The sequence below is a fragment of the Frieseomelitta varia genome, unplaced genomic scaffold (genome assembly GCF_011392965.1).
Source record: "Frieseomelitta varia isolate USP_RPSP 00005682 unplaced genomic scaffold, Fvar_1.2 scaffold_932, whole genome shotgun sequence".
NCBI classification, from domain to species: domain Eukaryota; kingdom Metazoa; phylum Arthropoda; class Insecta; order Hymenoptera; family Apidae; genus Frieseomelitta; species Frieseomelitta varia.
Genome location: NW_025110737.1, coordinates 168,940 through 193,006, shown reverse-complemented (window position 1 = coordinate 193,006; position 24,067 = coordinate 168,940). Strand labels below are relative to the sequence as shown.

Sequence of the window (24,067 nt, the reverse complement as noted above, 5' to 3'; positions counted from 1 at the left end):
AATAAAACATCATAAATAAAGAAAAAATTAAGTAAAATAAAAATAGGATATAAAATTTTGAAAATACCGAATATTGAGATTATCTAAATGTTTAAAGAGTTATATTGCATACTAATTAAATTCAAAATTTTCACTTATAAATCTTGATATTGGTAATTCAATAATGTATTTTGTACAGTATGTATCCTTATTCTTAATAAATGCAAATCTCAAATTTTAAGATGAATGTAATACAAAATACTAGATGACATAACCTTTTTTTTCTATTAAGAGAAACATTTAGTAAGTAGTTATTTTTGTATGCTTAAAATGTTCAAGTTATTGTTGCGTATTTGTGCCAGAAAAAAACGATATGTTACACATTACAATAATAAGCATTGTTTGCATACAAAAATTGAGGAGTCTGAAATGTTGATTGTATCTGTCTCACATTTAAAACAACTTCTCAAGCAACAATGTTCAAATGTTATCGAAGGATACACGTGCATTATAACAGATTGCCCTATATGTACTAATGAAAAAAAGAAATCAAAGCTTTATGTAAATAAAACAACAGGTATATGAATTTCAAGGTTGTAAAATTAATTTTATTTTGTAAAATCCCAGATAGTTACAGAATTTTGATTGTAGGATTTTTTATGTGTGATAAATGCAAGTCTACAGGTTCTTGGGATATGTTAAATAAATTTTTATCGAAGAAGCCAAATGAAAATCTTGAAGAACTTGATATGTTGAAAAAGAAATGTCGCTTAAAAGACAATTTTGAAAAAACCTGGGAATGCATGACACGTGATTGTCAAAGCATCAAGGATCTATCTGTTGAAGAATATGAAATTCTGCTCAATAATTTTTCACTTCCTGTAATAAGATAAAATGAATTGACAAATATCTCTAACTGTAACGATATTTTAAATAATTTTTTTACAGAATGTTTCGCAACAAGATATGTCTCAACTAAATTGTTTCTACAACAAAACCAAGAATGTCTTGTATTTTCCATTAGTAGGATTGAACAATTCTATAGTTGGATATAAATCACTTTTAACTAATCCACAAAGAGAACAAACAGTTCCTGTCTCTGACGTTAGTGGATGTATTGAATATAAGCGCTCTCATAGCAAAACTGATAATACTGCCATAGTCGTGGGAATGATAGATGATTTGTTAGCTGTAATATCGAAGAAATGTACAAATCTAATTATATGTCTTCCATACAACTTGAAACAACTACCACAACAATTGTTACCATACATGGAATCCTTCAAGAAATTAATTTTATGGTTTGGGAATGATGAAACAAGTTGGTATACTGCTAAGAATTTTGCAAAAAAATTTAATGAAAAACGTTGTTACTTTGTTAGACCAATAGACTCACAACCTCGACCAAAGTTTGCTGTTGAAAAGAATTATAACTTTAATACTATTCTTGAAAATGCTCAACCTGTATGGCATAAAAGTATAATTACTTTTCAAGAACTTAGAGAAGAAGTATTAAGTGATTTACAAAATAATGATAAAGTACAAGGAATAAAATGGAAACGATATCCAGCTTTAAATCGTATATTGAAAGGTCATAGGAGAGGTGAACTTACTATATTGACTGGACCAACTGGTAGTACATGTATAATGCAATATTTATAAATGTTAACGATAATATATTCTGTGAGTAAATCTCCTATTTTTATCAGGATGTGGTAAAACAACTTTTGTGAGCGATTATTCCTTAGATTTAGCAATGCAAGATGTAAATACCTTATGGGGTAGCTTTGAAATAAGAAACACACGATTAGCAAGAACAATGCTGCAACAAATGGCAGGTGTACCTTTGGATGAAAATCTTGAAAAGTTTAATTCATATGCAAGTGCTTTTGAAAAGTTGCCAATTTATTTTATGACATTTCATGGCCAACAAAGTATTAAAATAGTGATGGACGTGAGTACAAATACAACTGCATAAATTAGTTTCCTTTTGTTCAAATTCAAAAGTATTTTCTGTTGTAGGCAGTTGAACATGCAACATACGTACACGACATAGCACATGTCATAATTGATAATGTTCAATTTATGATGGGAACAAGTAGTGATTCAAGAAATGTAGATAGGTATTATAGAATAGCATCTATATCAAGTATGTTTTTCATTCAGTTAGAATAATAAGATTTTGGAAATCTAGATTTTGGAAACAAGATCAAATAATAGCGAAATTTAGGAATTTTGCTACCATGTACAATTGTCACGTAACCATGATAATACATCCACGAAAAGAACGTACTGAAGAACTAACAACTCAATCAATTTTCGGAAGTGCAAAAGCAACCCAGGAGGCAGATAATGTCCTGATTATTCAGGATATGAGACTCACCAGTATTCGGGGCAAAAAATATTTGCAAGTATGTGAATAGAAGCAAAATATATCTAGCTAAACTAGATATTAATTGTCTAAAAATGTATATTTGTAGATAGCTAAAAACAGGTATAGCGGTGACTTAGGTATTATGACGTTAGAGTTTGATAACTCAAGTCTTAGTTATGCATCACGGCCAAAAGGTAAAGAAAAAAGCAAAAAAACAGGATCCTTAGAAAAAGAAAAGGATGAGTAATGAAATAATTTGATAAAAAAGGGGATATATTTTTCAAAATATTTTCACGCCAAAATATTTCACTCATGATTCGGCTCTTGAAACTATTGAAAATGTTTCTATTGTTTTCAACGACATGGAAAACTATTAAGGAAAACATTACTTGTAAGTATTGATTTTATATCAATTATGCCAATATTATTTCATTATAAAGAAAAAGAGAAGTATATAAGTAGAAAAGAGAAAGTATGATATAAATAAACTTTTCGAATTTTTGTATTTTTATTTTCGAGTTCTTACTCCAAGTATTGCTCTTTACTCTTTAGTATTGTTTGAACGTTTATATCTCCTGCAAAGATACCAATATCTGTGTATAGAAAATGAAGGCAGTTTACCACTTTACCGACTATGTGCTTCTCACGTGGGCACAGATGTGGGTGGCAAAAACTGATAATAAATATCATGGTGAATGCAGAAGGCAAACGTATATACAACGCTCTTAATAATTGTATTTCTTATTGTATTTTTTATCGCGAATAACTAAATGATTAAGGATAGAAGGAAATACTAACGAATATAGAAACGAAGATGAAATTAGTAGTTTTTGTTTGCGTTATCTTGATATCTTCTACCGTGTTTTTTGAAATTTCCGGAGAAGATTTTAAAAAGCCGACAATTTTAATAACAATTTTAGTACGTAACAAAGCACACACATTACCATATTTCTTAACTTTTTTGGAGCAACTAATTTATCCAAAAGAACGAATACATCTTTGGTAAGTATACATATCTTAACCTTATTTTTCTTGTGAAATTATTCAATGAAAACTAAACGAGAACTATGTTCTTCACTGATTGAATGAACAAAATTTAAAATAAAGATACAATTTTACGACATCAGGAAAATAATAAAAAATAATTTTCATTTTTACAAAAGAATAAATTTATGTTTCCTATATTATGTTTGAATAAAGTATTTCACTTGGATTGAACGTTGAACTTTTAAATGTTAGAAATATGATCGAACTTCGATAAATCGAATCTCAAGGGTAGAGAAAAGATTTTCGAGTTGATCTTCTCATTCTTAACGATTATTTTTTATGAATATCTCGAAAATTGTTCGTTTTGAGCGACCCAAAATACCTCCGAAATAAAACAAATTTTGTTTTAGAAATTTTGCTTCTCGGAGACTATAGTAAACTTTTGAATTCTTTTTAAACATTATAAATACAGAGTGTACCAGCTAAGTAGGATCACCTAAATACCTCCACTATTTTTCTGTTATACAAAAAAAGAAAAACTTTCGAGAACAAAGTTGCACTATTTTTAGAGACAGATGTAATGCTGGAAATATTTTTTTTCCGGTGATCGTTTACTTAAGAAATCTCGAGATCATCGTTAATTTTTTCGCGATTAACCTATACTTATTTTTGGATATTCTTGTTATTTAGGCGATACTTGTACTACACTTGTACTTGTACACTTTGCTCACTTTTATAGATATACATATGTTTTTCAACTTAATTATTTTAACTTTTAGAGAACTGGTGAAATCCCTTTCAGAAACTTTCATTTTTGTACAAATCTTCAAATTTTGCACGATGTATATTCTGTAATCTATGTAATAATGGTTTTTTTTTAAAATATTCAGTTCTCTAAATATTAAAGTTATGACAACGAAAATTATGTGTTCTGTTAAAGGATATATAGTGATAACAATATTGACAATTCAATCGAAATATTAACACTATGGTTGAATAATGAAAGTAGCAAGTATCACGGAGTTGAAGTAAATTTTGACGAAGCATCCAGTGGATTTAAAGACGAAAATGGAATTGCTCATTGGTCGACACAAAGATTCTTGCATATGATAAATTTACGCGAAAAAGCACTCGACGCGGGGAGAAATATCTGGGCAGACTTTGTTTGGGTAAAAATGTCTTTTTAAATTTTCATTTATAACATAAGATAACATAAGAAATCTTGACAATGTTTTACAATTTTCAATTCAGTTAAACAACGATTGTTCTACGAGTGGATCGGGAAGTTTTGCCTTCGCTTAAATAAAAAATAAACGGGAAGGCCACGACAATTTGTTCTTTATTTTTAAACCTATATAATTATTTTTTCATATAGTTATCGCCTACATTGTTGGTGGTAATTATGTGGATAAATATTTTAAAAATAAAGAATAAAAGTTTATTTTTATTATTGTTTCGTTTTCTCTTCTTTTTTTTTTTTTTATTTAAATGAAGACAAAACTTTTCAGTCCACTTTCGTGGACTGGATCTGTCACGCTCTCTTCATCTCCCTTTCTCTCTCTGTCTTTCTTTATATTCAATTCTAGATGCTTGATGCAGATGTTTTCCTAACAAACCCGAATATCCTTAACGAATTGATCTCGAAAAATGAAACTGTAGTTGCTCCATTGTTAAAGTCTGATGGCTTGTATAGTAATTTTTGGGCCGGGATGACCGATGATTTCTACTATTTAAGAACAGAAAAGTACGAACCGATCTTATTTCGGGAAGTAAAGGGATGTTTCAACGTGCCTATGATTCATAGTGCCGTTCTTATAGATTTAAGAAAACATACCTCAAATAATCTGACATACGATCCAAAAAACTTGAATCAGTACAATGGTCCTACCGACGACATTATAACTTTTGCCGTCAGTGCTAATAATTCTGGTAAACTGATGCTAAAGTTTTTACAAAATTTTTTAAAAATTTTACGCTCCTTCCATTAATAGTCTTCCCTTTCTCCTATTCATGCTAGATGTACCGCTATTTATTTGTAACGATAATATTTATGGGTTCATCATGGTTCCATTGGAGGAAGAAGAAACTATTACCGAAGATTTACAAAGACTGACTAATATTAAAGTAGAAATATTATGTAAGTTAAACCAATCATGAAAAACAAAGGAAATTAAATTTAAATTATAGAATAACAATAGTTTTTTTTTTTATAAATACATAGAAATAATAGTGGAATTTTCATTTTTTCTTAGCTGACAATAATTATCTTCCATTATCAATGCATCTTGACCAATTTGTACAATATCCTATCCAGGATACATTGCAAGTAGATAAAATTTATATGATAAATCTTTTGAGAAGACCAGAAAGACGCAACAGAATGCACAAAATTTTTAAAGAACTTGAAATTCGAGCAGAAACTATTGATGCTGTTGATGGTAGGTAAGTCGTAGATATGAGAGTAAATCTATATTTGTAATCTGTATATTTCGTTTGTTTTTATGTTAAAATATTTTTATTTTATCAGACATTTATAATTATTTGTATAATGAATGATTGAAAACTGTTAATTTTTCACTACCATTAACTTGATGCTATAATTTATATATTTAACTATTCAGCACATTAAGCCTGGAGGATCTGAAGACATTGGAAATAGAAATAATGCCAGAATATATTGATCCTTATCATAATCGGTAGGTACAGCGAAAAATAAAATATCAAAAATATTTTAAAAATAATATGAGCAACTAACTAATGAGAAAGACAATATTACAGACCAATGACTATGGGTGAAATCGGATGTTTCTTAAGCCATTATATTGTCTGGAATAAGGTAACTACATGAAATTTGTATAATGAAGTTAAAGCTCGCTAAAATTATATCAAACAACATTAAACGATTAAAAAATTATGTTAGGTGGTCAAAAACGGTTTTAAAAATATTATTGTCTTAGAAGATGACGTTCGTTTCGAACCGTTCTTCAATCAAAAAGTAAACTACATTTTAAAAGAATTGGAAAATCTCCAGCTTAAATGGGATTTGATGTAAGTATTTAACATTCAGGAAATTTCTTTAATAGCAAACTGTTTGCACTAATTTTACTGAAAGAAAAAAAAGATTATATAAAGTTCAATATTACTATATGTTAGTTATTTGGGAAGAAAAAGATTAACAGAAAATGCTGAACCTTGGATCAGTGGATCGAAATATTTGGTACGAGCTAGCTATAGTTATTGGACGTTAGGATACATCCTGTCTGCAAGTGGTGCAAAAAAACTACTAGATGCAATGCCATTAAAACAATTAATTCCTGTCGATGAATATCTTCCTATATTATCTGATGTTCATCCTAGGTAAAAGAAAAAAACTTAAAATATTCCGTAATAATCTAGTAATCAGTTTATTTTATTTGTTAATTTTAATGTATGTTTTGTACACTAAAACCATTCTTTTTACGCAGGGATGATTGGAAAGTGTACTATCCAAATCGAAATTTAATAATGCTTTCCGCACATCCTTTGTTAATTTATCCGACTCATTACACCGGTGAACAAGGATATGTCAGTGATACAGAAAACTCTACAATTGCATTTAACGATCAAAATATAGACAAACCGGAACGCGAAGATCTATGAGTGCCATAAAGACTGTTGTAAATAAGTGGATGTAAAGAATACTCAAGTAGTCTTTTTTTTTTTTTGCTTTGGCAAAAGCATTTAACTTTCCATGACAAGATGTATTATCATTTGCATTTATATTGTACGAATATTACTCGTGCAGGAAATGATACATAAAAACATAAGATTTAAACAATGTTTTGTACTTTTGTAATGGGAATTTAAAAGTTTAAAAATCCAGAATCGTCATTGTCCACAATCGTGTTTTCAAACAGGTTTACTTGATCTATAATTCTTCGCAAATTACGTTCAAAACTTGGATCAAAATTAAATATAAACATAACAAAAAAAGAGAACGCTAGGTAATTGTCATAACGACGCAAAACCATTCAATTTATCAAGTAAAATTTCTAAATTATTATTTTAAATTAGTTAACACATAAAAGTTAAGAAATCGGGCTTCTTAATTAGCTTTTTTATTCATTTAATTAATACATAATGACAGACAAAAAAAAATCGTGGGGTGGTTTATCTTTACCGGAGTCGTCAAATCGATGAGGAAGCGTGGAAAAAGATTTTTTAGGAAAATCAATACAAATAAATACGTGCAAAGAACCATTAATAAAACTATATATTTACAACTACAAAAATATATTCATTCGCCTTTTTGTACGCCCTTTTACACCGAATTCTCATACTTAACATTTGAATGAACTTCCAAAACGACGTACTTTCTACGAGGATCCTGGATTAACCTGGAGACTTTGTCGGAGCGGCTTTTCATGCGGAATCGCCACAGACACAAACCAGATCCTCTCTAGATCTGTCTAGAGTCTCATTTTAATCAAACTCAATAATTCCACCGTTTCACCGCTACGTGATGATGTAACGCCCATAAGTTACATTTTTATTACTAAAGAAAATAATTAAGAGACTCGATATATCAATCTTTACAATTGTTTCTTCCAAATTAGACCTTTGATTTTCTTTCTACATTTCATTTAATCTAAAAAATGCATAAATGAGGATTTACAAATTGTATATCGATAAAGCAAAACATTCGTTCGAATAATATTTAGTTTTTCACAATTCCTGCATTTGGACCAAAATTGTTCCCGAATATAATTAGAAATGTGCATAATAAATTTTTGATATTCCAGGTCCGCGATATACTACATTATAGATACACATACGTACATGTTTCTCTACAAACTGTCCCGAATTTAAATGTCAAAACTGTGGCAACGTGTAAGGGACTAGTAAATAATATTAAATTTTAATTTTTCTTTTCATAATTTTTTCTGAACGGGACAAAAACGAGTGAATCTCTAAGAAACTTCTCACCTTAGTTTATCATTCTCTACACGCTTTCGAAATGTACAGTTTGAGACAACATTAACATACATCATTTGGTTGACAATAATTACAAAAAGTTTTTTTTTTTAATTATTATAGTCGATTGATTCTGTAAGACAAATTTTTATGAAGCATACAATAAATAACGAGACAGAGCTTGGTACTAAATTACTGTTGAAGAATTTTCGTTGTAAATGTCATGATTATCCTTTTTACGAGAGTTTCGCTCAAATGGATACGCCGCTTAAAGTGCGCTCTGCTTTATCTTCGAAACGAGGTGTGGTTAATTGATACGGATGAATATTACATTTATATTATAGTGAAAATATATTTCTTTTTGATAAAAGACCGGTCGAAACAAAAAGGGCACGATGCTTGGTCGTCTTCCTGCTTGTGTAATTGACGTGGGTACGGGGTATGTAATTAAAAAAAAAAAATTAATCTCGACTATAATAAATAAGCCGAAGCGTGATCTAATGACACATGTCATTCCGCATATTAGAATATATTTCGAGTAATGTAACTTTATCAATTCCTTTTTCTTTTATTTCATTTGTTGTTATTTAACTGTTACACGCATAATTGTTAATTTTTAATAAACAATTAATTTGTATTAGCGCAACTACCAAAATTTGAGTTTAATACATATACAATATATAATATATGTATATATACATATGTGTATAACTATAATAATAATAATAATAATAATTATATGTATTCTTGTTGCTTATTTGTTCTATCAAACGAGAAAGTACTTATTATTATTTATGACTTTACAGATATACAAAGCTAGGTTTCGCGGGTAATAAGGAACCACAGCTTATAATTCCATCTGCAATTGCAATTAAAGAAACTGCTAAGGTTGGAGATAATAATGCTAGAAGGATTACTAAAGGAGTCGAAGATTTGGACGCATACATCGGAGATGAAGCTTTCGAAGCTACGGGTTATTCCGTAAAAGTATATAGACACTTCAGTATTTATTTATATTCATATCACAGTGTACAATATTTTTCAAATTGCCTTATGATTTATACTTAATTTTATTTAGTATCCAGTTCGACACGGATTAGTGGAAGACTGGGATTTAATGGAGAAATTCCTGCAACAATGTATTTTCAAATATCTGAGGGCAGAACCTGAAGATCATTACTTTTTACTCACGGAACCGCCATTAAATACCCCTGAGAATCGTGAATACACTGCTGAGATAATGTTTGAATCATTTAACGTGCCGGGTCTTTATATTGCTGTTCAGGCGGTATTAGCATTAGCCGCCTCTTGGACAGCTAAAACAATAGAGGATAGAACATTAACAGGTGTTGTTGTTGACAGTGGAGATGGAGTGACTCATGTAATACCAGTGGTAAGTGATTGAGAGAAAACTGAAATTTACAATTACATTTTAAGAATATTTTGCAATTAACAAATTTATTTTAGGCAGAAGGTTTTGTTATAGGAAGTTGTATAAAACATATTCCTATTGCCGGCCGCGATATCACATATTTCATTCAAAGTTTATTACGAGAACGTGAAATTGGAATACCACCTGAACAATCATTAGAGACAGCTAAAGCAATAAAAGAAAAATATTGTTACATATGTCCTGACATTTCGAAAGAATTTGCTAAATATGACAGTGATCCAACTAAAATCAAGAAATACGAAGGTGTCAATAGCATTACAAAACAACCATTCATGGTAGATGTTGGATATGAAAGGTTTCTTGGGCCAGAGATATTCTTTCATCCTGAAGTATGTTTATTTGAAATCAATTATACAATTATGATTATAAAAAAGAAAAAAATTTATTATGTGTACATTTCATTTTCTCATTGCATATTTAGTTCTCTAATCCAGATTTCACGACACCATTAAGTGAAATAGTAGACGATGTAATTCAAAATTGTCCAATAGATGTTAGAAGGCCGTTATATAGCAACATTGTATTATCAGGTGGTTCTACAATGTTCAAGGATTTTGGTAGACGATTGCAACGTGACATAAAACGAATTGTCGACGCACGTCTCAAACTTAGCGAAACATTAAGTGGTAGTCTTATTACGGTAATATATACTCTTATATGTTTTAGTATGAGAAAGAAAGAAAAATACCAATATTTATGTTTTAATTTTATTTCAGCCAAAACCTATAGATGTTCATGTTATATCGCATCACAAACAACGTTGGGCAGTATGGTATGGGGGTGCTTTATTAGCTAGCGATCCAGAATTTTATACAGTTTGTCATACCAAAAAGGCTTATCAGGAATATGGTCCCGGCATTTGTCGTTATAATCCCGTATTCCATAGTATGGTATAAAATTAATAAGGATACAAGTGGTATTAAAAAAATTACATTATTACGGACCAATGGTCTCTTGATACTAAATGCTCTATTAATAATTTGTTCAATCTCTAATTTGTCTTTTATCTCAAGTGATGATGTATTTGATTAAATGGAATGGGTGTTTTTATTACATACTGCTAATTGAAATAATTACAAAGGAACGCCCAGTATTACACTAGTAAACGCACACGAAAAGATTTTTATGCTCATCGATTATTATGATACATGTAATAAAGATACAGGGAAAATTACTCAAAAGAGTAAAGATTCTCTGCATGAGAAACAATGTTCAAGAATAGTTGATACAAAATGATAACACAAGATGATTGTATAGATCTGTACATAATATAAGACAATTTGAAAATAATAATTCTTTTCTAATGAATCACATCATGGAATATATATTTTACATCCTGTATTATTAATACATCCTGTATTAGTATTTTTTTGGCATTAAGACTTCAACAAAATGTAAATAATAATAAACAAATAACACTTTAATACAAGTAATAACACAAATAACTTTGTAATATTGTTTATTTATTAATGTACACGTACCATATATACACATAGTATACATATATGTATGTCTTGGTGTTTCACCCAACTTGCACACTTTAAATAACTTCAAAATTATACGTCCAATGAAAAATTGATGTATACAAAAGTTGAAATCAGACGCGTAATTAAAGTTATTTAAACTGTACAAGTTAGGTGAAACATCCTGTATGTATGTATTTTTACATACATGTATATGAAGTCATATATATATGTATATATAAATTTCTCTCTTTTTAGGTATTTACAACTTTTCAAAATAGGTGTATAATACCCTTATATCGGCATGTATATACGAATATAATCAGAGTATATCAAGTTTCAAATACGTGAAACTATTATACAATTACAATGATGATAGTAGTAATAATAATGTTACTAATAATAATAACAATAAAAAAGGACAAAGAAAATTTTATGTTCACTATTAAATATTAGATACCTAATATGAAATGTATGTCATTTTCATAAAAATAGCTGTTGTTTGAAAAATATTTATGCACATGTAACTTCACTTTAGTATTACTCAGTTGAAAACAAACTTCCTGTACTCTGATTTGTCATTCTACGTTGGAATAACTGGAACCAATCTTATGTTTCTTCATTGTTAACATAGCTAAAAATTTCATACGATATTATATGTTGTAATAATTATCCGCTTATTAATTTAAATATTATCATCATTATTGTTATCGATGTTGTTGTTGTTACTTCTATTACTATTGCCACTATTAAAACTGTAATTATTAAATACTCACAATAGATTTAACCCTTCAAGGGCATCCGCAACATCACCACTAATATCCGTGAATAAAGAGGAGAAGAAGAGAGATAAAAGATTAGAGCTAGCTCTACTTGTGCTCGTAAGTGTAGTAGATCGTTTGTAAATATCAATACTATCCACAGGTGGTAAAGGATCGTACGAAAGAACAGAGCCATCATTTTGTACCTAGTATTTCACACAAGAATGTTACAGAAATAAGGAAATTAATAATATAAAGATAATACAAAATTACTTATACCTCTTGGACGCTCACGGTAATATCTTTTATATCGGATAATATAATATGCCGCAAAATATTCTTTGGTAGTTTCCCTTGGTAACGTTTACTTCGTTTTATCTCACAATATTTTACATAATCATCTTTCGAATCAACACGATTTAATACAGTGTGTACGTTTTCGCGTAACCAGGGCAAAAAATTTGCTTCTTTCCACAGAAGAAAGTTACGTACAACGTACAAATTTTGTAGCTTCTCTAGAGCTGGTGAAGTTGAAATTATTGCCTTAGTGTTAAAATAATCATGAGACTGTACCTGCAGAATAATTTCGTGCAATAGTTAATCTTTTTTTAATTCGAGGAAAACATTTTTCTGGAACACTGTAATAAAATTTAAAGTACCATTTCATCGGATTGTATACCACATTTTTCCAATAACGACATCAATACGCCCGGAAACATTATTAAAGCATTTTGTAAAAGTTCATTGGCGAGAGTTACATTGCCTAAATGAAAGTGGGCTAAAGCTAAACTGAACGCTATATTTGGCAGCTGCGTTAAATTCCTTGTACTATCCCAAAAATTGCAAAATTCGATGAACCATTTATATTCTTTTGCTTTTAAAGCATAGAAATCGAGACAAAGAATTACAGCTAATGGATCGCCTTCTGGATCAAGTGACAAAAGTAATTTACAAAACTCCAAACTCGTTCTGAAATGTAAATAAGTTTGAAAGGAATTGAAGAAAGTACTAAGATCATGTTTTTTTACCTGTAACATGCACGTCCACCAACAAAATTGAGATGTTTAAATAAAGTTATGAATAAAGCACGATTTTGTTGTTTTCTATAATCTAATCTGCACAGACCAGTCGTAATATTAAACAGCGGGTGAAAAGAACATTCTAAGCAGTACAGAGCTCGTTCTGTGAATTCTGCCGCCAATGCTAGATCTTCGTTGAGTTTACATAGTTCAGCTAGTTGTAATAACGCATCGATGTGATAAGAATGGATATTGATTATATTCTGAAACAAAATATTTGTTTATAAATTTACTATAATTTTTTGTACTTAAATATAATGTTTAAATTGAAACACAACGTACCACAATATTTTCGGGATTTAAACTTTCGACAGCTTGCAAAAATTTTAACTGTACTTGTCTGTATGACGGACTGTGATCGTACACAAAGTATTGAACTTTATTGGTAAACTGCATTGTATGATCGAAGGACATTGAAAGACCAAATTTAGTAATCGGTGGCCAATTATCTCTGGCAGAAACCAACCAGGTTTTCTTCAAATGACGAAAACGACTATTTCTATTTCTTCTATTGCTGTTGAAATTAATTGACTGTGGCATAAGGTTAATTACACTATGTCATACATTTATTTACTTAACAGTTTTGAAAAACCTACTTTTGCTCAGCCTTCACTGTTTTGCTACCAAAAATTCTTTTGAGTTCGTTGTATGGATTCAAGTGTTTATGCTGCACTAGTAAAATATCTTCCTTGGACTTTTGTTCCATCTGTAAATTCTCTGCATTTTGAAAGCTACAACCTGGAAGTGGTTCCCCAAGTAACTTGTTCACTTCCTTCAACGTCCTTTCAATTTCATCCACGTCCTCCTCTTTGGCATCGACAACTTGTGCTCTAGAGTTCTCTATCTTTCTCCGTCTCTTCTTTCTTTTCTTACGCTTAGCTTTATCAGTGTTATTCTCATTTGCTGCTCCTTCTCCTTCTTCTCCTTCCTCTTCATATTCAGTTTCTTTCTCTTCATTAGTATCAGAATTCTGATTTAGCTAAAAGAAATGAAACGAAAAAGATGGTACATTGATAACAAATATTAGACATTATAACAAGGGACATTATCGTTGCAACTTATCGTTTAAACGTTAATCATACGAAACGAAAAGTTGCAAATGAGGAGATTAAATGAAAATACTCGAGGCACATACTACGTCGAACAGGTTGAACGCCTTTGACTTAACGTTGCCGATTAACGAACTTTCTAGTGCGCTCTCATTTTCGCTGTCCGTCTCGGTCAGCACATCGCCGCCGTACACTTTTTTTATATACCGTGTAGACATTCTCAGTGAAATTAAACTTTCAATTTAAGCGCGAACGAATCGAGACGAAAACAATTGAATCCAGACCAGGAGTTTGAGCGCGTTGAGTGAATCGTTGATCTCCTGACTGCCAGATACTTCCTTCGAAGTCGAAGTCTGCTTTCACTCGATTCTCTCCCTCAAACGTACAAACGAAACTACTGTAAATTGTATAGATATGGATTCATTGTCACTGCGTGTAGGCTCGCTACTTGTTAGACACCTCACGTCACGTTATGTCGCTACGATTGTACGCTACAATCGCCAATCAAGTCCTACCAACAGCCGCGCGATTTACAAAGTTGCTAAACTGTCAAACGATAAGGTCGTGGCAAGTTTACATTGGTTTACGTTAGCCACGTGCGTGTGTCGTTTGTGTACAAGAATTTTGCTCACCGTTAATACGAATTTCGTTTCGAGAAATTAAACGTTACCGTTACCAGCATAACCTCTTTTGGACTTTACAACTTTACAATATGTTCTCGGCTAGAAGGTGACGCCACAAAAAGCCACGAGTTCTGTATTTCACAATTCCATTTCTCCGGTTAACGTTTTCCCGTTGTCGAAATGAATCTGAAGAAAGTTAAAAACAGACTGAAAGACAAGAAACTAGACCTCAGCCTATGCGACCTGAAAGAAGTGCCTGTTCGAGAAATCGTATGTGCAAGAATTTATACGTATTTTGTCTGATCTGTCAACACTATTTACATTTAATTTTACTGAATATGATTTAGAACGTTGAATGTATTCTTATATCATCGTACACCATCGCATTGTAAATGCCAGATTGAATCACTAAAATGTAGGTTTTGTGTTTCTCTAGGCAACTATTAAGAAAGCAACAGATTTGGATTTATCAAACAACCTCTTAACTTCTTTGCCTGTAAGTTTCTTAAGTTCTGTTACTGCTTGATGCAACGCTGTAGATAATTTTACAGGCAATTAATTTCAGAATACTTTTGTCAACCTGAAGCAAATAATCGTATTAGATCTTAGTAGGAACATGTTGACGGAAATCCCTGAGAACTTCGGGGAACTGACACAGTTGAAACATTTGGATCTTTATGCAAATCAGGTCAATCTTTATGAAAAATATTATGTATATCATTCTTAAAGTAAAATTCTCGTGTAGATAACGATAGAGTGATTTTACAGATAAGTAGATTGCCACTTAGTTTGGGCGAATTGAAGAATTTGAGATGGTTAGATTTAAAGGAAAATCCCTTAACTCCTGCTGTGGCTAGCATTGCTGGCCCTTGTAGTAATTTAAGTGAGTGTCAGTCTTGCGCTCGTGATGTTGTTAATTATTTGTCGCAAGTAAAAATCACTATCGAAATAGAGAAATCACGAAGAGTCAACGCCATTACAGGTATCTTTAAAATTCGATGTGCAATGGCTTTTATATATTAAACATTGGTAAAATTTTTATTTATAGCAGATACAGAAACAAGTACTATATCGATCAAAAAAGGAGGTAAAAAAAAAAGGAAGAAGGCAGCAGATAAGAATAATAAACAAAATTTAGATAAAAATGAATCTGATTTGTCAGATAAAATGATAGAAATAGATGAAGACAAAATGGAACCTCTGATATCTTATAACAAAAATCCTGAAGTTAAAGGTAATGCATCAAGATTTGTTCTACCAAATTACTTGGAAATGCGAATGGTATTGGTATAATAATTTAATTAATTACTGTTTTAGGAAAACGATTTTTTATGTCTACGATTTTGTGGCTTTTTTTGTTAGGTTTATTATTTGCACTGATAGTTTTGAGTCCTCCATTGCATTTGAAAGAGTTGGAATTGTTTATAAGTCGTATGGAAATCAACACATTAAGTGATAAATTATGTTTAAAGGAATTTCAGAAATATTGTACCGATATACTCGACTCTTTCATGCAAGCGGTGATTAATATTTGCCACAATTTGTATCATGCATACGAGAGATATTTTGAAACGAAGACAGACATTCCACTGGAAAAATAAGCATTTTATAAGACAAAACGATCCAATTTATTGGACACGACTGTTTTTCTGACTCTGAAGCTCAGTTTACGATTAACGAATGAAACTTATCATTATTGAAATTTGTAAGTACGGTCATGTATATATCGCGAATATTTACGACGTGTCATATCGAAATTACATACACAAGTCAAAGAATGTTGTTTATTTAAAAAAGCAAAATAATACTCTTTATTAATACATGTCTATTGAAATATATTATACTACTTCTTTGGTTACATACATTTAAATATGCGCAGACGCACGTTTCTTTCTGAATGTTATCCACTGTTCGTGAGATTCGCTTTATTTAAATTTAATATCGAAGACGTTGTCCTGGAGGATGCCTTGCCGAGAGAACTTTCCATTCTACTGATCAATTTCTGAAAGGTGTTCATTCGCAAGGAATTGTGTTGTTCGTTAAGCTCGTCCGACGAGCCCTCCGTCCCCTGTGAAACTCGGCCATTCCCTTCGGCAATCGACGAGTCGATTGCTTTCGATCTTCTCCCTCCAACAAACCGATTCCACGGCTTCTTTTCCGGACTGGTTTGCAACTTTGTCGTCCCTTCGTTATCCTTCTCTCTGCTACTTAGAATTTCCTTTTGTCGTGTCGTAAACTCCGCAAGTATAGCAACGTCGTCGTACAAGTCGTTCGTTTGATGATCAACGGGATGACATTTGGGATAATGCGAATCCGGCCGTGGCGTTTTATAATGCTCGTCGTCTTCGAACGTTTGCTGCGAACGATCCACGTTTTCACAGAAAGCTGGCCGATCGGTATTCGTGAGACTCGGCCTCTTTGTAGTTTGCTGAAAATTCATAAAAATAATAAGGGGGAAGAGATAAAGCGATAAAATGACACGAGACGGCAGACGATTCTTACTTGATACGATTTGTCAATATCAGATTTATCGCGACACGCGATGTCGTCGTAAAATTCATCCGCATCGATTGTGTTCTCGGTCATCGGCGGTTTCGCGTAGATCGGCCTAGGCGGTGGTGGACAAGTATACTCCGATTGCTGTTCCTCGAAACGGTTCGCTTGTTGCTCGACGTTTGTCAGACCGGACACATCGTCGTAGTAAGTCGATGATTCGTGATTGTTTGCCAACGGTTGCGGCGGTAGCGGCGGCGGCAGCGGCGGCAATCGCGACGGAGAGCCGATGGTTTTACACTTGGCCTTTTTCTCAATTTTCTTCGGTGATTCCTTCTTACTTCTCACTCTGTCCAAGAAGGACCTCTTTTGCGGTGACTTTGTCAATTCCTCCGTTTTCCTCGTTGTTCGTACCTTGTTCGACTTTGAATTGATGACACTCTGTGTACGAAAGATGCACAACATGAAACGTAGCGTAAAAGAAATAGAGTGAAATAAAGTTGAATAAAAAGAATAATTACCTCGACATCGTCGTACGAGGAGAACTTGTCCTGTTCATCTGTGACTTTATTATCTTTCAACGTTGTACCAGTGTCGTCGTATGTCAGTTCGTCTCGCGACACAATTGATTTCCCCTTACTTTTTTCGTCAAATTTATCTTTCTTTTTGACGCTCGCTTGGATGTCGTCGTAAGTTGCGGATGATTCTTTGTCCGATCGGTCGTCGTTCATCTTAATTTGAGATGCCTCGCTGACGTTCCCGTATCGCACCGTGTCCCTAAAGTCTTCGATCTTGTGGTAAATGTCGTCCTCCTCTTCGTCAGGAAATTCCTGAGGCGAATGTTGAAGAGAGGGGATCGGTAGCCTTTGAGGAATTCGAGCTGGCAACGGAGGAGGAATCGGCGAATGTGATTGAGAAGAAGCAGAAACAGAAACGTTGCTCGACTCGTGAGACTCTTCGTTAGTAACGGTTGGCTCGATTGGAGATTTATCGGGAAGTTCGGTATCGGTGCTTGGCGACACATCCTGATATCGTTCATTTTTGGGATTCGGATCTTCTTGGTCATTTGGCTGCTTGATAGTGCCGTTTGCCACGATATTTACGTCCATCTCTCGCGTTGCCTCTTTCTCTTTACAGTCGTTTTTCTCGTCGCCCAATTCGCAGATCTTCGTCACCCATTGCTCCATATCTTGCCGAGTCTTCGCAAAAAACTGAAACAACGTTTCACTTTACTCTCGCATGCCAATCGTCTCGTCTGTTTCCTCCTCTATGTTTACGGTGTAATATAATACTATGTAATACAATACGGTGTAATATAATACAATGTTATACAATGTAATAAATTTGAGTACCTGGAAAGTTCTGCTACCAGGGCGAAAAATCTCAAAGGCAGACTCGCTTCTACGCTGATCCCGAGTTACCGCGTTTGGAGCAGCTCGGGCCATGTAACCGTGAATCGGCAGTATCGTGCACGGACGATTGTCACGATCGTTTCCATAAATCAACAGATGCAGTCCAACCAAACCTATATCGCATTTGCACGGAGAAATTGCCACGTTTAGTTCCACGTAGTAAACTCGCATCGACGTTCGAGTTCAACTTACCAACCCAGCAACCTCGGTACTGTTCGAAAACGAACAATTTGTGTCTGTCTTTTCTGTAAAGGGGGCCACACATTTCACACTTACTTTTCGTCTCCGCCGCCGAGAAATTCGCGTAAATGTCTGTCGGTGTATTTTCAGTTTCTTCTTTACTTTCGATGTTATCCGTCGTTTCGCGAATCGGAGATGTAACGTTATTCGCCGATTCAATTCCCTGAAAGGTCTCGTAATAATCTTGCTGTTGTTGTTGTTGTTGCTGCTGCTGCTGCTGCTGTTCATCTGCTCCCACGTATTCTTGAAGCTCGGTTTCCGTTTTCACTGTCGTCGCCAACAGACCTTTCGATCCGGCTGCATTCATGTTCAAGTATGGCTCCGGGGAGGCAGACCTCCCGATTCTCTCTATCATGAACATCGTTAGCGAATCCTTCGAACGAACCAACAGATTGTCTCGAATGCTCTCCAACGTGAGTGGAAGTTTCACGTCGCGCAAACATTCCAGAAACTGCACCACATCTGTCACGAGGGAAAGTAGAATTTCACATCGATTCGGTCGACTCTGATTGAAACGAATCAACGTTTAGCAACACGTACATATACAGAGTGTCCAAAAAGGTTGGGACCAAATTTGGACTACGTGTTACCGAGGTCAAATAGATGAAACAAGTTCGTATAAACTTACGTCCGAAAATGCTTCATTGAAAAGATATAAGCGTTCAAAGATTTATGGACAAAATTCGTTGTACAGAGTCGTACACGTATTACAAATTCTCAATAAAATTATTGCAAAACAATCTTCACGATATGGTGCACGACGTCTCATTGGAAACACGCTATCAAATGTGGTTTCAACATGATGGTGCCCCGCCACATTTTGGACGGAATGTACGTGAATTTCTTAATAGACAATTGCCCTCAACGTTGGATCAGTCGCGGCGAACCAATCAGTTGGCCTCCTATGTCACCCGATACTTTGGGAATGTATTCAAGATGCATTTACTATTATTTCCAATGCAAATGGAATATTTGAAAGAGTTGGACAATCACTAATTCGACGAGTGGAAGCCTGCACTCTTGCAGAAGGAGGAATTTTCGAACAATTCTTACAACTGTCACAATAAATCGTAAATATCTTTAAAAGCTCGTATCTTTTCAATAAAGCGTTTTCGGACATAAGTTTACACAAACTTTTTTCACCTATTTGACCTCGGTAACACGTAGTTTGGCCCCAACCTTTTTTGGACACCCTGTATAGTGACAACTTATTGTTAGTTTTGAAACTAAGGAAGTAACAATTGTGCGTTATCATCTCATTTACCTCGAAGTATGGCAGTAACGTCGGCGTCGAGTCCCATGATCGAGTCGTTTTCTGCTCGATTCCTTGTCAACCTTTGATTTCTCGGGCACGAAGATACCTTATCTGTGCGTGTGTGTTTCTTAGCGACGATTACGAATACGCACGTAGCTACCGAACTGTCACTTTGGCTGAAATTCACCAGGAAATGTGATTAAACAGACAAGCGATAAGAAACGATCCTACGAACGTTGCTAAACATTCACAGCTTGTTCCAACGTTCCTAAATAAAATACAAGCGATCGAAATGAAATTTCGATCAGTGGTGCAGAAATCTCACCTGCAGTCTCCTATTCCTGCGTCTATGCTTATCTATCTTAAATCGTCACATCAGTAAATATTACTTCATACTTCATTTCATTTTCCGCAAACACATTTTCACGTACAATTTTACTCGCTGTTTAGCTATATTTAACTATCTTTTCTAAATGGAACTTTCTCAAAGAATGTCACTCCAATGGGGAGATTTTGTGCGTACAATTGCCTCTCGATGTTAACTTGTTAAGATTCAACGAGCTGAACTGCACGTGGGAGAAAACCAAAGGCGGCTCCCGCAAAGACAGACTGTCTTGCTGTCGCTACTCGTTGGCATCTTTCGCTTTTACTTCTCTCCTTCTTTCTCTCTCTCCCTTCCTCCCTCTCACTCGCTCTTCTTTTACTCTTCTTCTGCTGTCATATACATATACGTTCGTATACATATACAATGTTCCTACGAACGATTGACTCACTCTTCTCCAACCGTTGTTCCCTTTTGCTGTAATAATCTTCCGTCTCTCTCGCGTTCGTTCTCCTCGCTTCGTGCTCTCCTCTTCTCGATCGCGAATTGACGCGGCGCGACATGTTTTAATTGATCATTCCAATTGACGGAGTAAGAAAACTACCAAGAAGCAAACATTGCCACTCGCATAGCACACGCTCTGCGACGTGTTCTTCTTTCTCTCTCCACGAGTCTTGTGCAATTTCTTTTTGTTTTTTCTTTTCTCTCGATCGAATTACCGATGCATTTTAGTGTTGACCGTAAAACGCTTGGAATAAATATTAATTTATTTTACCAACGAACGCAAGACTGCGAGTACAAAGAAAGAAATTCGCTATTTTGTTGTTTTCTTTTTCAATAAATTTCCCAAGGTGCTTTGCCGCGTACTTTTTCCAACGGTTTCACGTAAATGTCCGTCGCGATCTCCGACATCTCCGGATACGAATCGGCTTTAGCTTGCTCCACTTCGTCGTCCACTACTTTGTACGTACTCTGCCTCAACTCCTAATAAAAAGAAGGATGCAGTCTCGAGATGAAGGGAGAGAGCGAGAAGAAGAGGAAAGGAGGCAAAAGAAATTGTTACAAGAATTTCCGCTTCGGTTTTCACGCCGTTCTCTACGAGCAGTTTGCTCAGTAACTCTATAGGGTCTCGCTCGGTCTGTGTCGTTTTCACTTCCTCTCGCGAACGATACGAGATGCCAGGATCGCTCATGCTGTGCCCGTAGTAACGATAGGTGACCATCTCGAGGAGAATCGGGCCGTTTCGTAGAGCGTAGTCCCTCGCGAATTTCATAGCCTCGCGAACGTCCATCACTCTCATGCCATCTACCTGAAACGAAAGAGATACACAGGCTGTCCATAAAGTCTCTTTACAATTTCAAGAATTTATTACAAAGGCAAATGAAAAGACAGATAAGTGGAAATTATTACAAAATGAGACGTATATATTTAAGTTTTTTTTGCCTCGTTTAATACTAATCTAAAGCAGAGAATCACCGATGCCATTGCCACCATTGACGAGAGTATGTTATAGCGAACATGGCAAAAATTCGAGTACCGTTTTGATGTACTTCGTGCAACTAATGGTGCTCATAGAGAGGTGTATTAAACGAGGAAAAAAAACTTAAATATATACGTCTCATTTTGTAATAATTTCCACTTATCTGTCTTTTCATTTGCCTTTGTAATAAATTTTTGAAATTGTAAAGAGACTTTATGGACACCCTATACAGGGAACGAGAGAATAATCGTTTTCAAATGACCTGCACTCGTCTACGATTTTCTCTGTTTCTCACCCTCACTCCTGGAATTAGATCTCCCCGAGTGTACAAGTTGGTGTTGGCCGAGTGCCTCTCCACCGAGGTCCCCATCGCGTATTTGTTATTCTCGCATATGTACACCACCGGCAGGTTCCACAATTTCGACATGTTATACGCCTCGTGGACCTGACCCTGGTTCGCAGCGCCGTCTCCGTAAAACGTCCAAGAAACTCCGCCCGTGCCCTTGTACTTCTGAGCCAATCCAAGTCCGGTGCCGATCGGTACCTGTTCGTATCGAACAACTTTCATCCCCAATCGCGTTATTTTACGACAGATCCGGATGTTTTGAAACATTTTCAAATAAAAATTATTTTTAAGTTACTCTTTAAAGTTATTTTAGAAAGAATCTATCTGTAAAATAGCGAAATTATATTATTCGGTACTTCGTATAAAAATTAAATTAATTTGAAATCTATTATTCGCCAAATACTGAAGAACAGTTGTTTCAAAAACTTATTTACAAATTATTATTCGAAGTAAATTTCGCCCAGGTCTATCTTACCATCTTTTGGCTACTCCAATCGCGAGAGGGAAAAAAAATGGCTCGCGCCGGGCCATATTTATGTTTATATTTAATATAATTAAATTTATATTTAATCTATATTTCTCTACCTGACCGCCAACGATCCCTTCGCCACCGTAAAATTGATTCGCGTACATGTGCATGGAGCCGCCTTTCCCTCTCGAGGCTCCAGTCTTGCGACCCATCAGCTCCGCGAAAACGTTTCGTGCCGGTACACCGAATACCACCGCGAAACCGTGACATCGGTAAGCCGAGATCACACAGTCCTTTTCCAATATCGACATCTTCGTACCAACGGCTATTGCTTCCTGCGCAAACACACATGATTCTTTTCTCTCTCTCCTCCTTTCTTTCTGTTATCGTCGACCTCGCGACGTCCGGTTAATCAGACCATATGATCGTAAATTCTACCTGACCAGCATACAAATGAAGGAAACCGTTGATCAAGCGCATTCTGTATAATTCCGCCGCCTTGCTTTCCATTCGCCTGATGTAGAACATCGTTCTCAGCGCGTAAATCGCCTCCTCTTCGTTTATTGTCACCTTCTCCGACGGGCCGCTCTCCAACCGATACAAATCGTATTTCTGAGTAAAAAAAAACATGAGAAAAACATGTTCATTTTAACATCCCTTTTTCTTCGATTAACCACTTGTGCTGGCAACTGATTGCGAACCATAACGAGTAACCAAAACCGTATACAATATTCGTCGCTTTCTTTTTGAACTCGTCGGTATATCACTGGATAGAAATTATTAAGAAGTAATAAACTTATTATTTGTTTTGCCTGGGTTACACTTAAATATACTTAAAACTGAGAAAATGTTGCAATTTGGGACAAAAAATTGTCGACGTGCGTGGCACGTCATTCCAGCGCTACGTAAGAGGTTAACCTCTTGCGCTAGCAACTGATTGCGGACCATAACGAGTGACCAAACCGTATACAATATATTCGTCGCTTTCTTTTCGAACTCGTCGGTATGATATCACTGGATAGAAATTATCGAGAAGTAGTAAATTTATTACTTGTTTTGCCTATTTTGTTTTACTTGAATATACTTAAAACTGAAAAAATATTGCAATTTTGGAACAAAAAGTTCTTGACGTGCGTGGCACGTCATTCCAGCGCAAAAGGTTAAAGACAGTAGTGTGGACTTAAGCTACTCATCAATTCTTAGAATTGAATTGGGACTATCTCTGCACTACTTTACCATACGATGTATCTAACGCCGTGTGAAACATAACACTTGCACAATACAAAGCAAGTGATACCTGCTATCGATATTTCGGCACAATTTGTAGAA

General features: G+C 34.4%; 6 protein-coding genes and 1 long non-coding RNA gene across 14 annotated transcripts; 3 read left to right on the top strand and 4 right to left on the bottom strand.

Moving 5' to 3' along the window:
* Positions 1-26: 26 nt before the first annotated feature.
* Positions 27-7,150, top strand: LOC122537813 (glycosyltransferase 25 family member). Of its 5 annotated transcripts, XM_043671411.1 has the most exons (11): positions 2,609-2,744; positions 2,906-3,355; positions 4,281-4,509; positions 4,927-5,269; positions 5,358-5,477; positions 5,593-5,782; positions 5,962-6,036; positions 6,119-6,176; positions 6,261-6,388; positions 6,494-6,697; positions 6,805-7,150. In XM_043671411.1, exons 2-11 carry the CDS (start codon positions 3,168-3,170, stop codon positions 6,977-6,979), a joined length of 1,710 nt encoding a protein of 569 aa, XP_043527346.1. In that variant the 5' UTR covers positions 2,609-2,744; positions 2,906-3,167; the 3' UTR covers positions 6,980-7,150. The 5 variants fall into 5 exon arrangements, 2 of the variants coding, with proteins under 2 accessions (XP_043527346.1, XP_043527347.1); XM_043671412.1 differs by lacking the exons at positions 2,609-2,744; positions 2,906-3,355 and having other exon boundaries at positions 4,490-4,509; positions 5,159-5,269; XR_006308693.1 differs by lacking the exons at positions 2,906-3,355; positions 4,927-5,269; positions 5,358-5,477; ... (4 more) ...; positions 6,494-6,697; positions 6,805-7,150 and adding exons at positions 27-556; positions 631-860; positions 928-1,612; ... (1 more) ...; positions 2,002-2,102; positions 2,174-2,390 and having other exon boundaries at positions 2,460-2,744; positions 4,281-4,381.
* A 413-nt stretch (positions 7,151-7,563) lies between these two features.
* Positions 7,564-8,295, bottom strand: LOC122537824. The gene is made up of 2 exons (XR_006308697.1): positions 8,159-8,295; positions 7,564-7,967 (listed from the first exon to the last, which is right to left on the bottom strand). It is a non-coding gene; the product is annotated as an uncharacterized LOC122537824 (long non-coding RNA).
* Positions 8,296-8,510: 215 nt separating this feature from the next.
* LOC122537815 (actin-related protein 3) lies at positions 8,511-11,057 on the top strand. Its single transcript, XM_043671414.1, has 6 exons — positions 8,511-8,732; positions 9,100-9,280; positions 9,372-9,686; positions 9,761-10,075; positions 10,168-10,386; positions 10,463-11,057. The coding sequence occupies exons 1-6, from the start codon at positions 8,689-8,691 to the stop codon at positions 10,640-10,642; spliced, it is 1,254 nt and encodes a 417-aa protein (XP_043527349.1). The 5' UTR covers positions 8,511-8,688; the 3' UTR covers positions 10,643-11,057.
* A 131-nt stretch (positions 11,058-11,188) lies between these two features.
* LOC122537814 (transcription factor 25) lies at positions 11,189-14,581 on the bottom strand. The gene is made up of 8 exons (XM_043671413.1): positions 14,185-14,581; positions 13,646-14,028; positions 13,332-13,563; positions 12,999-13,252; positions 12,630-12,939; positions 12,250-12,543; positions 11,986-12,176; positions 11,189-11,843 (listed from the first exon to the last, which is right to left on the bottom strand). Exons 1-8 carry the CDS (start codon positions 14,314-14,316, stop codon positions 11,819-11,821), a joined length of 1,821 nt encoding a protein of 606 aa, XP_043527348.1. The 5' UTR covers positions 14,317-14,581; the 3' UTR covers positions 11,189-11,818.
* Positions 14,582-14,659: 78 nt separating this feature from the next.
* LOC122537820 (leucine-rich repeat-containing protein 59-like) lies at positions 14,660-16,579 on the top strand. 2 transcript variants are annotated; one of them, XM_043671420.1, is made up of 6 exons: positions 14,660-14,991; positions 15,158-15,217; positions 15,287-15,409; positions 15,490-15,703; positions 15,773-15,955; positions 16,039-16,579. In XM_043671420.1, the coding sequence occupies exons 1-6, from the start codon at positions 14,902-14,904 to the stop codon at positions 16,320-16,322; spliced, it is 954 nt and encodes a 317-aa protein (XP_043527355.1). In that variant the 5' UTR covers positions 14,660-14,901; the 3' UTR covers positions 16,323-16,579. The 2 variants fall into 2 exon arrangements, with proteins under 2 accessions (XP_043527355.1, XP_043527354.1); XM_043671419.1 differs by having other exon boundaries at positions 14,662-14,991; positions 15,770-15,955.
* Positions 16,495-20,733, bottom strand: LOC122537811 (J domain-containing protein DDB_G0295729-like). 2 transcript variants are annotated; one of them, XM_043671408.1, is made up of 7 exons: positions 20,447-20,733; positions 20,131-20,297; positions 18,819-19,328; positions 18,567-18,739; positions 17,736-18,425; positions 17,224-17,655; positions 16,495-17,149 (listed from the first exon to the last, which is right to left on the bottom strand). In XM_043671408.1, exons 2-7 carry the CDS (start codon positions 20,165-20,167, stop codon positions 16,622-16,624), a joined length of 2,370 nt encoding a protein of 789 aa, XP_043527343.1. In that variant the 5' UTR covers positions 20,168-20,297; positions 20,447-20,733; the 3' UTR covers positions 16,495-16,621. The 2 variants fall into 2 exon arrangements, with proteins under 2 accessions (XP_043527343.1, XP_043527344.1); XM_043671409.1 differs by lacking the exon at positions 20,447-20,733 and having other exon boundaries at positions 18,819-19,371; positions 20,131-20,202.
* Positions 20,734-20,840: 107 nt separating this feature from the next.
* On the bottom strand, positions 20,841-23,473 carry LOC122537817 (pyruvate dehydrogenase E1 component subunit alpha, mitochondrial-like). Of its 2 annotated transcripts, none has more exons than XM_043671416.1 (5): positions 23,177-23,473; positions 22,855-23,073; positions 22,219-22,467; positions 21,507-21,752; positions 20,841-21,043 (listed from the first exon to the last, which is right to left on the bottom strand). In XM_043671416.1, the coding sequence occupies exons 1-5, from the start codon at positions 23,366-23,368 to the stop codon at positions 20,891-20,893; spliced, it is 1,059 nt and encodes a 352-aa protein (XP_043527351.1). In that variant the 5' UTR covers positions 23,369-23,473; the 3' UTR covers positions 20,841-20,890. The 2 variants fall into 2 exon arrangements, with proteins under 2 accessions (XP_043527351.1, XP_043527352.1); XM_043671417.1 differs by having other exon boundaries at positions 20,903-21,427; positions 23,177-23,472.
* Positions 23,474-24,067: the final 594 nt, after the last annotated feature.

Bases quoted from the DNA above. Each gene is read 5' to 3' on its own strand.
- LOC122537813 (XM_043671411.1), top strand. From the start codon at position 3,168: ATGAAATTAGTAGTTTTTGTTTGCGTTATCTTGATATCTTCTACCGTG. The intron at 5,270-5,357 runs GTAAACTGATGC...TATTCATGCTAG, and splicing joins CGTCAGTGCTAATAATTCTG to ATGTACCGCTATTTATTTGT. The intron at 6,177-6,260 runs GTAACTACATGA...AAATTATGTTAG, and splicing joins ATTATATTGTCTGGAATAAG to GTGGTCAAAAACGGTTTTAA.
- LOC122537815 (XM_043671414.1), top strand. From the start codon at position 8,689: ATGCTTGGTCGTCTTCCTGCTTGTGTAATTGACGTGGGTACGGG. The intron at 10,076-10,167 runs GTATGTTTATTT...TTGCATATTTAG, and splicing joins AGATATTCTTTCATCCTGAA to TTCTCTAATCCAGATTTCAC. The intron at 10,387-10,462 runs GTAATATATACT...ATTTTATTTCAG, and splicing joins TAAGTGGTAGTCTTATTACG to CCAAAACCTATAGATGTTCA.
- LOC122537814 (XM_043671413.1), bottom strand. From the start codon at position 14,316: ATGTCTACACGGTATATAAAAAAAGTGTACGGCGGCGATGTGCTGACC. The intron at 12,177-12,249 runs GTATAAGTAATT...GTGAAATACTAG, and splicing joins TTACCGTGAGCGTCCAAGAG to GTACAAAATGATGGCTCTGT. The intron at 11,844-11,985 runs GTGAGTATTTAA...TGAAATTTTTAG, and splicing joins CTTGAAGGGTTAAATCTATT to CTATGTTAACAATGAAGAAA.
- LOC122537820 (XM_043671419.1), top strand. From the start codon at position 14,902: ATGAATCTGAAGAAAGTTAAAAACAGACTGAAAGACAAGAAACTAGAC. The intron at 14,992-15,157 runs GTATGTGCAAGA...GTGTTTCTCTAG, and splicing joins AAGTGCCTGTTCGAGAAATC to GCAACTATTAAGAAAGCAAC. The intron at 15,410-15,489 runs GTCAATCTTTAT...GTGATTTTACAG, and splicing joins TGGATCTTTATGCAAATCAG to ATAAGTAGATTGCCACTTAG.
- LOC122537811 (XM_043671408.1), bottom strand. From the start codon at position 20,167: ATGGGACTCGACGCCGACGTTACTGCCATACTTCGAG. The intron at 18,740-18,818 runs GTAAGTTGAACT...AATGCGATATAG, and splicing joins GTACCGAGGTTGCTGGGTTG to GTTTGGTTGGACTGCATCTG. The intron at 17,150-17,223 runs GTAAGAATCGTC...ATGAATTTTCAG, and splicing joins ATATTGACAAATCGTATCAA to CAAACTACAAAGAGGCCGAG.
- LOC122537817 (XM_043671416.1), bottom strand. From the start codon at position 23,368: ATGTTTTTTTTTACTCAGAAATACGATTTGTATCGGTTGGAGAGCGGC. The intron at 23,074-23,176 runs GTAGAATTTACG...GTGTTTGCGCAG, and splicing joins TTCATTTGTATGCTGGTCAG to GAAGCAATAGCCGTTGGTAC. The intron at 21,753-22,218 runs GTGAGAAACAGA...CTTTCGTTTCAG, and splicing joins ATCTAATTCCAGGAGTGAGG to GTAGATGGCATGAGAGTGAT.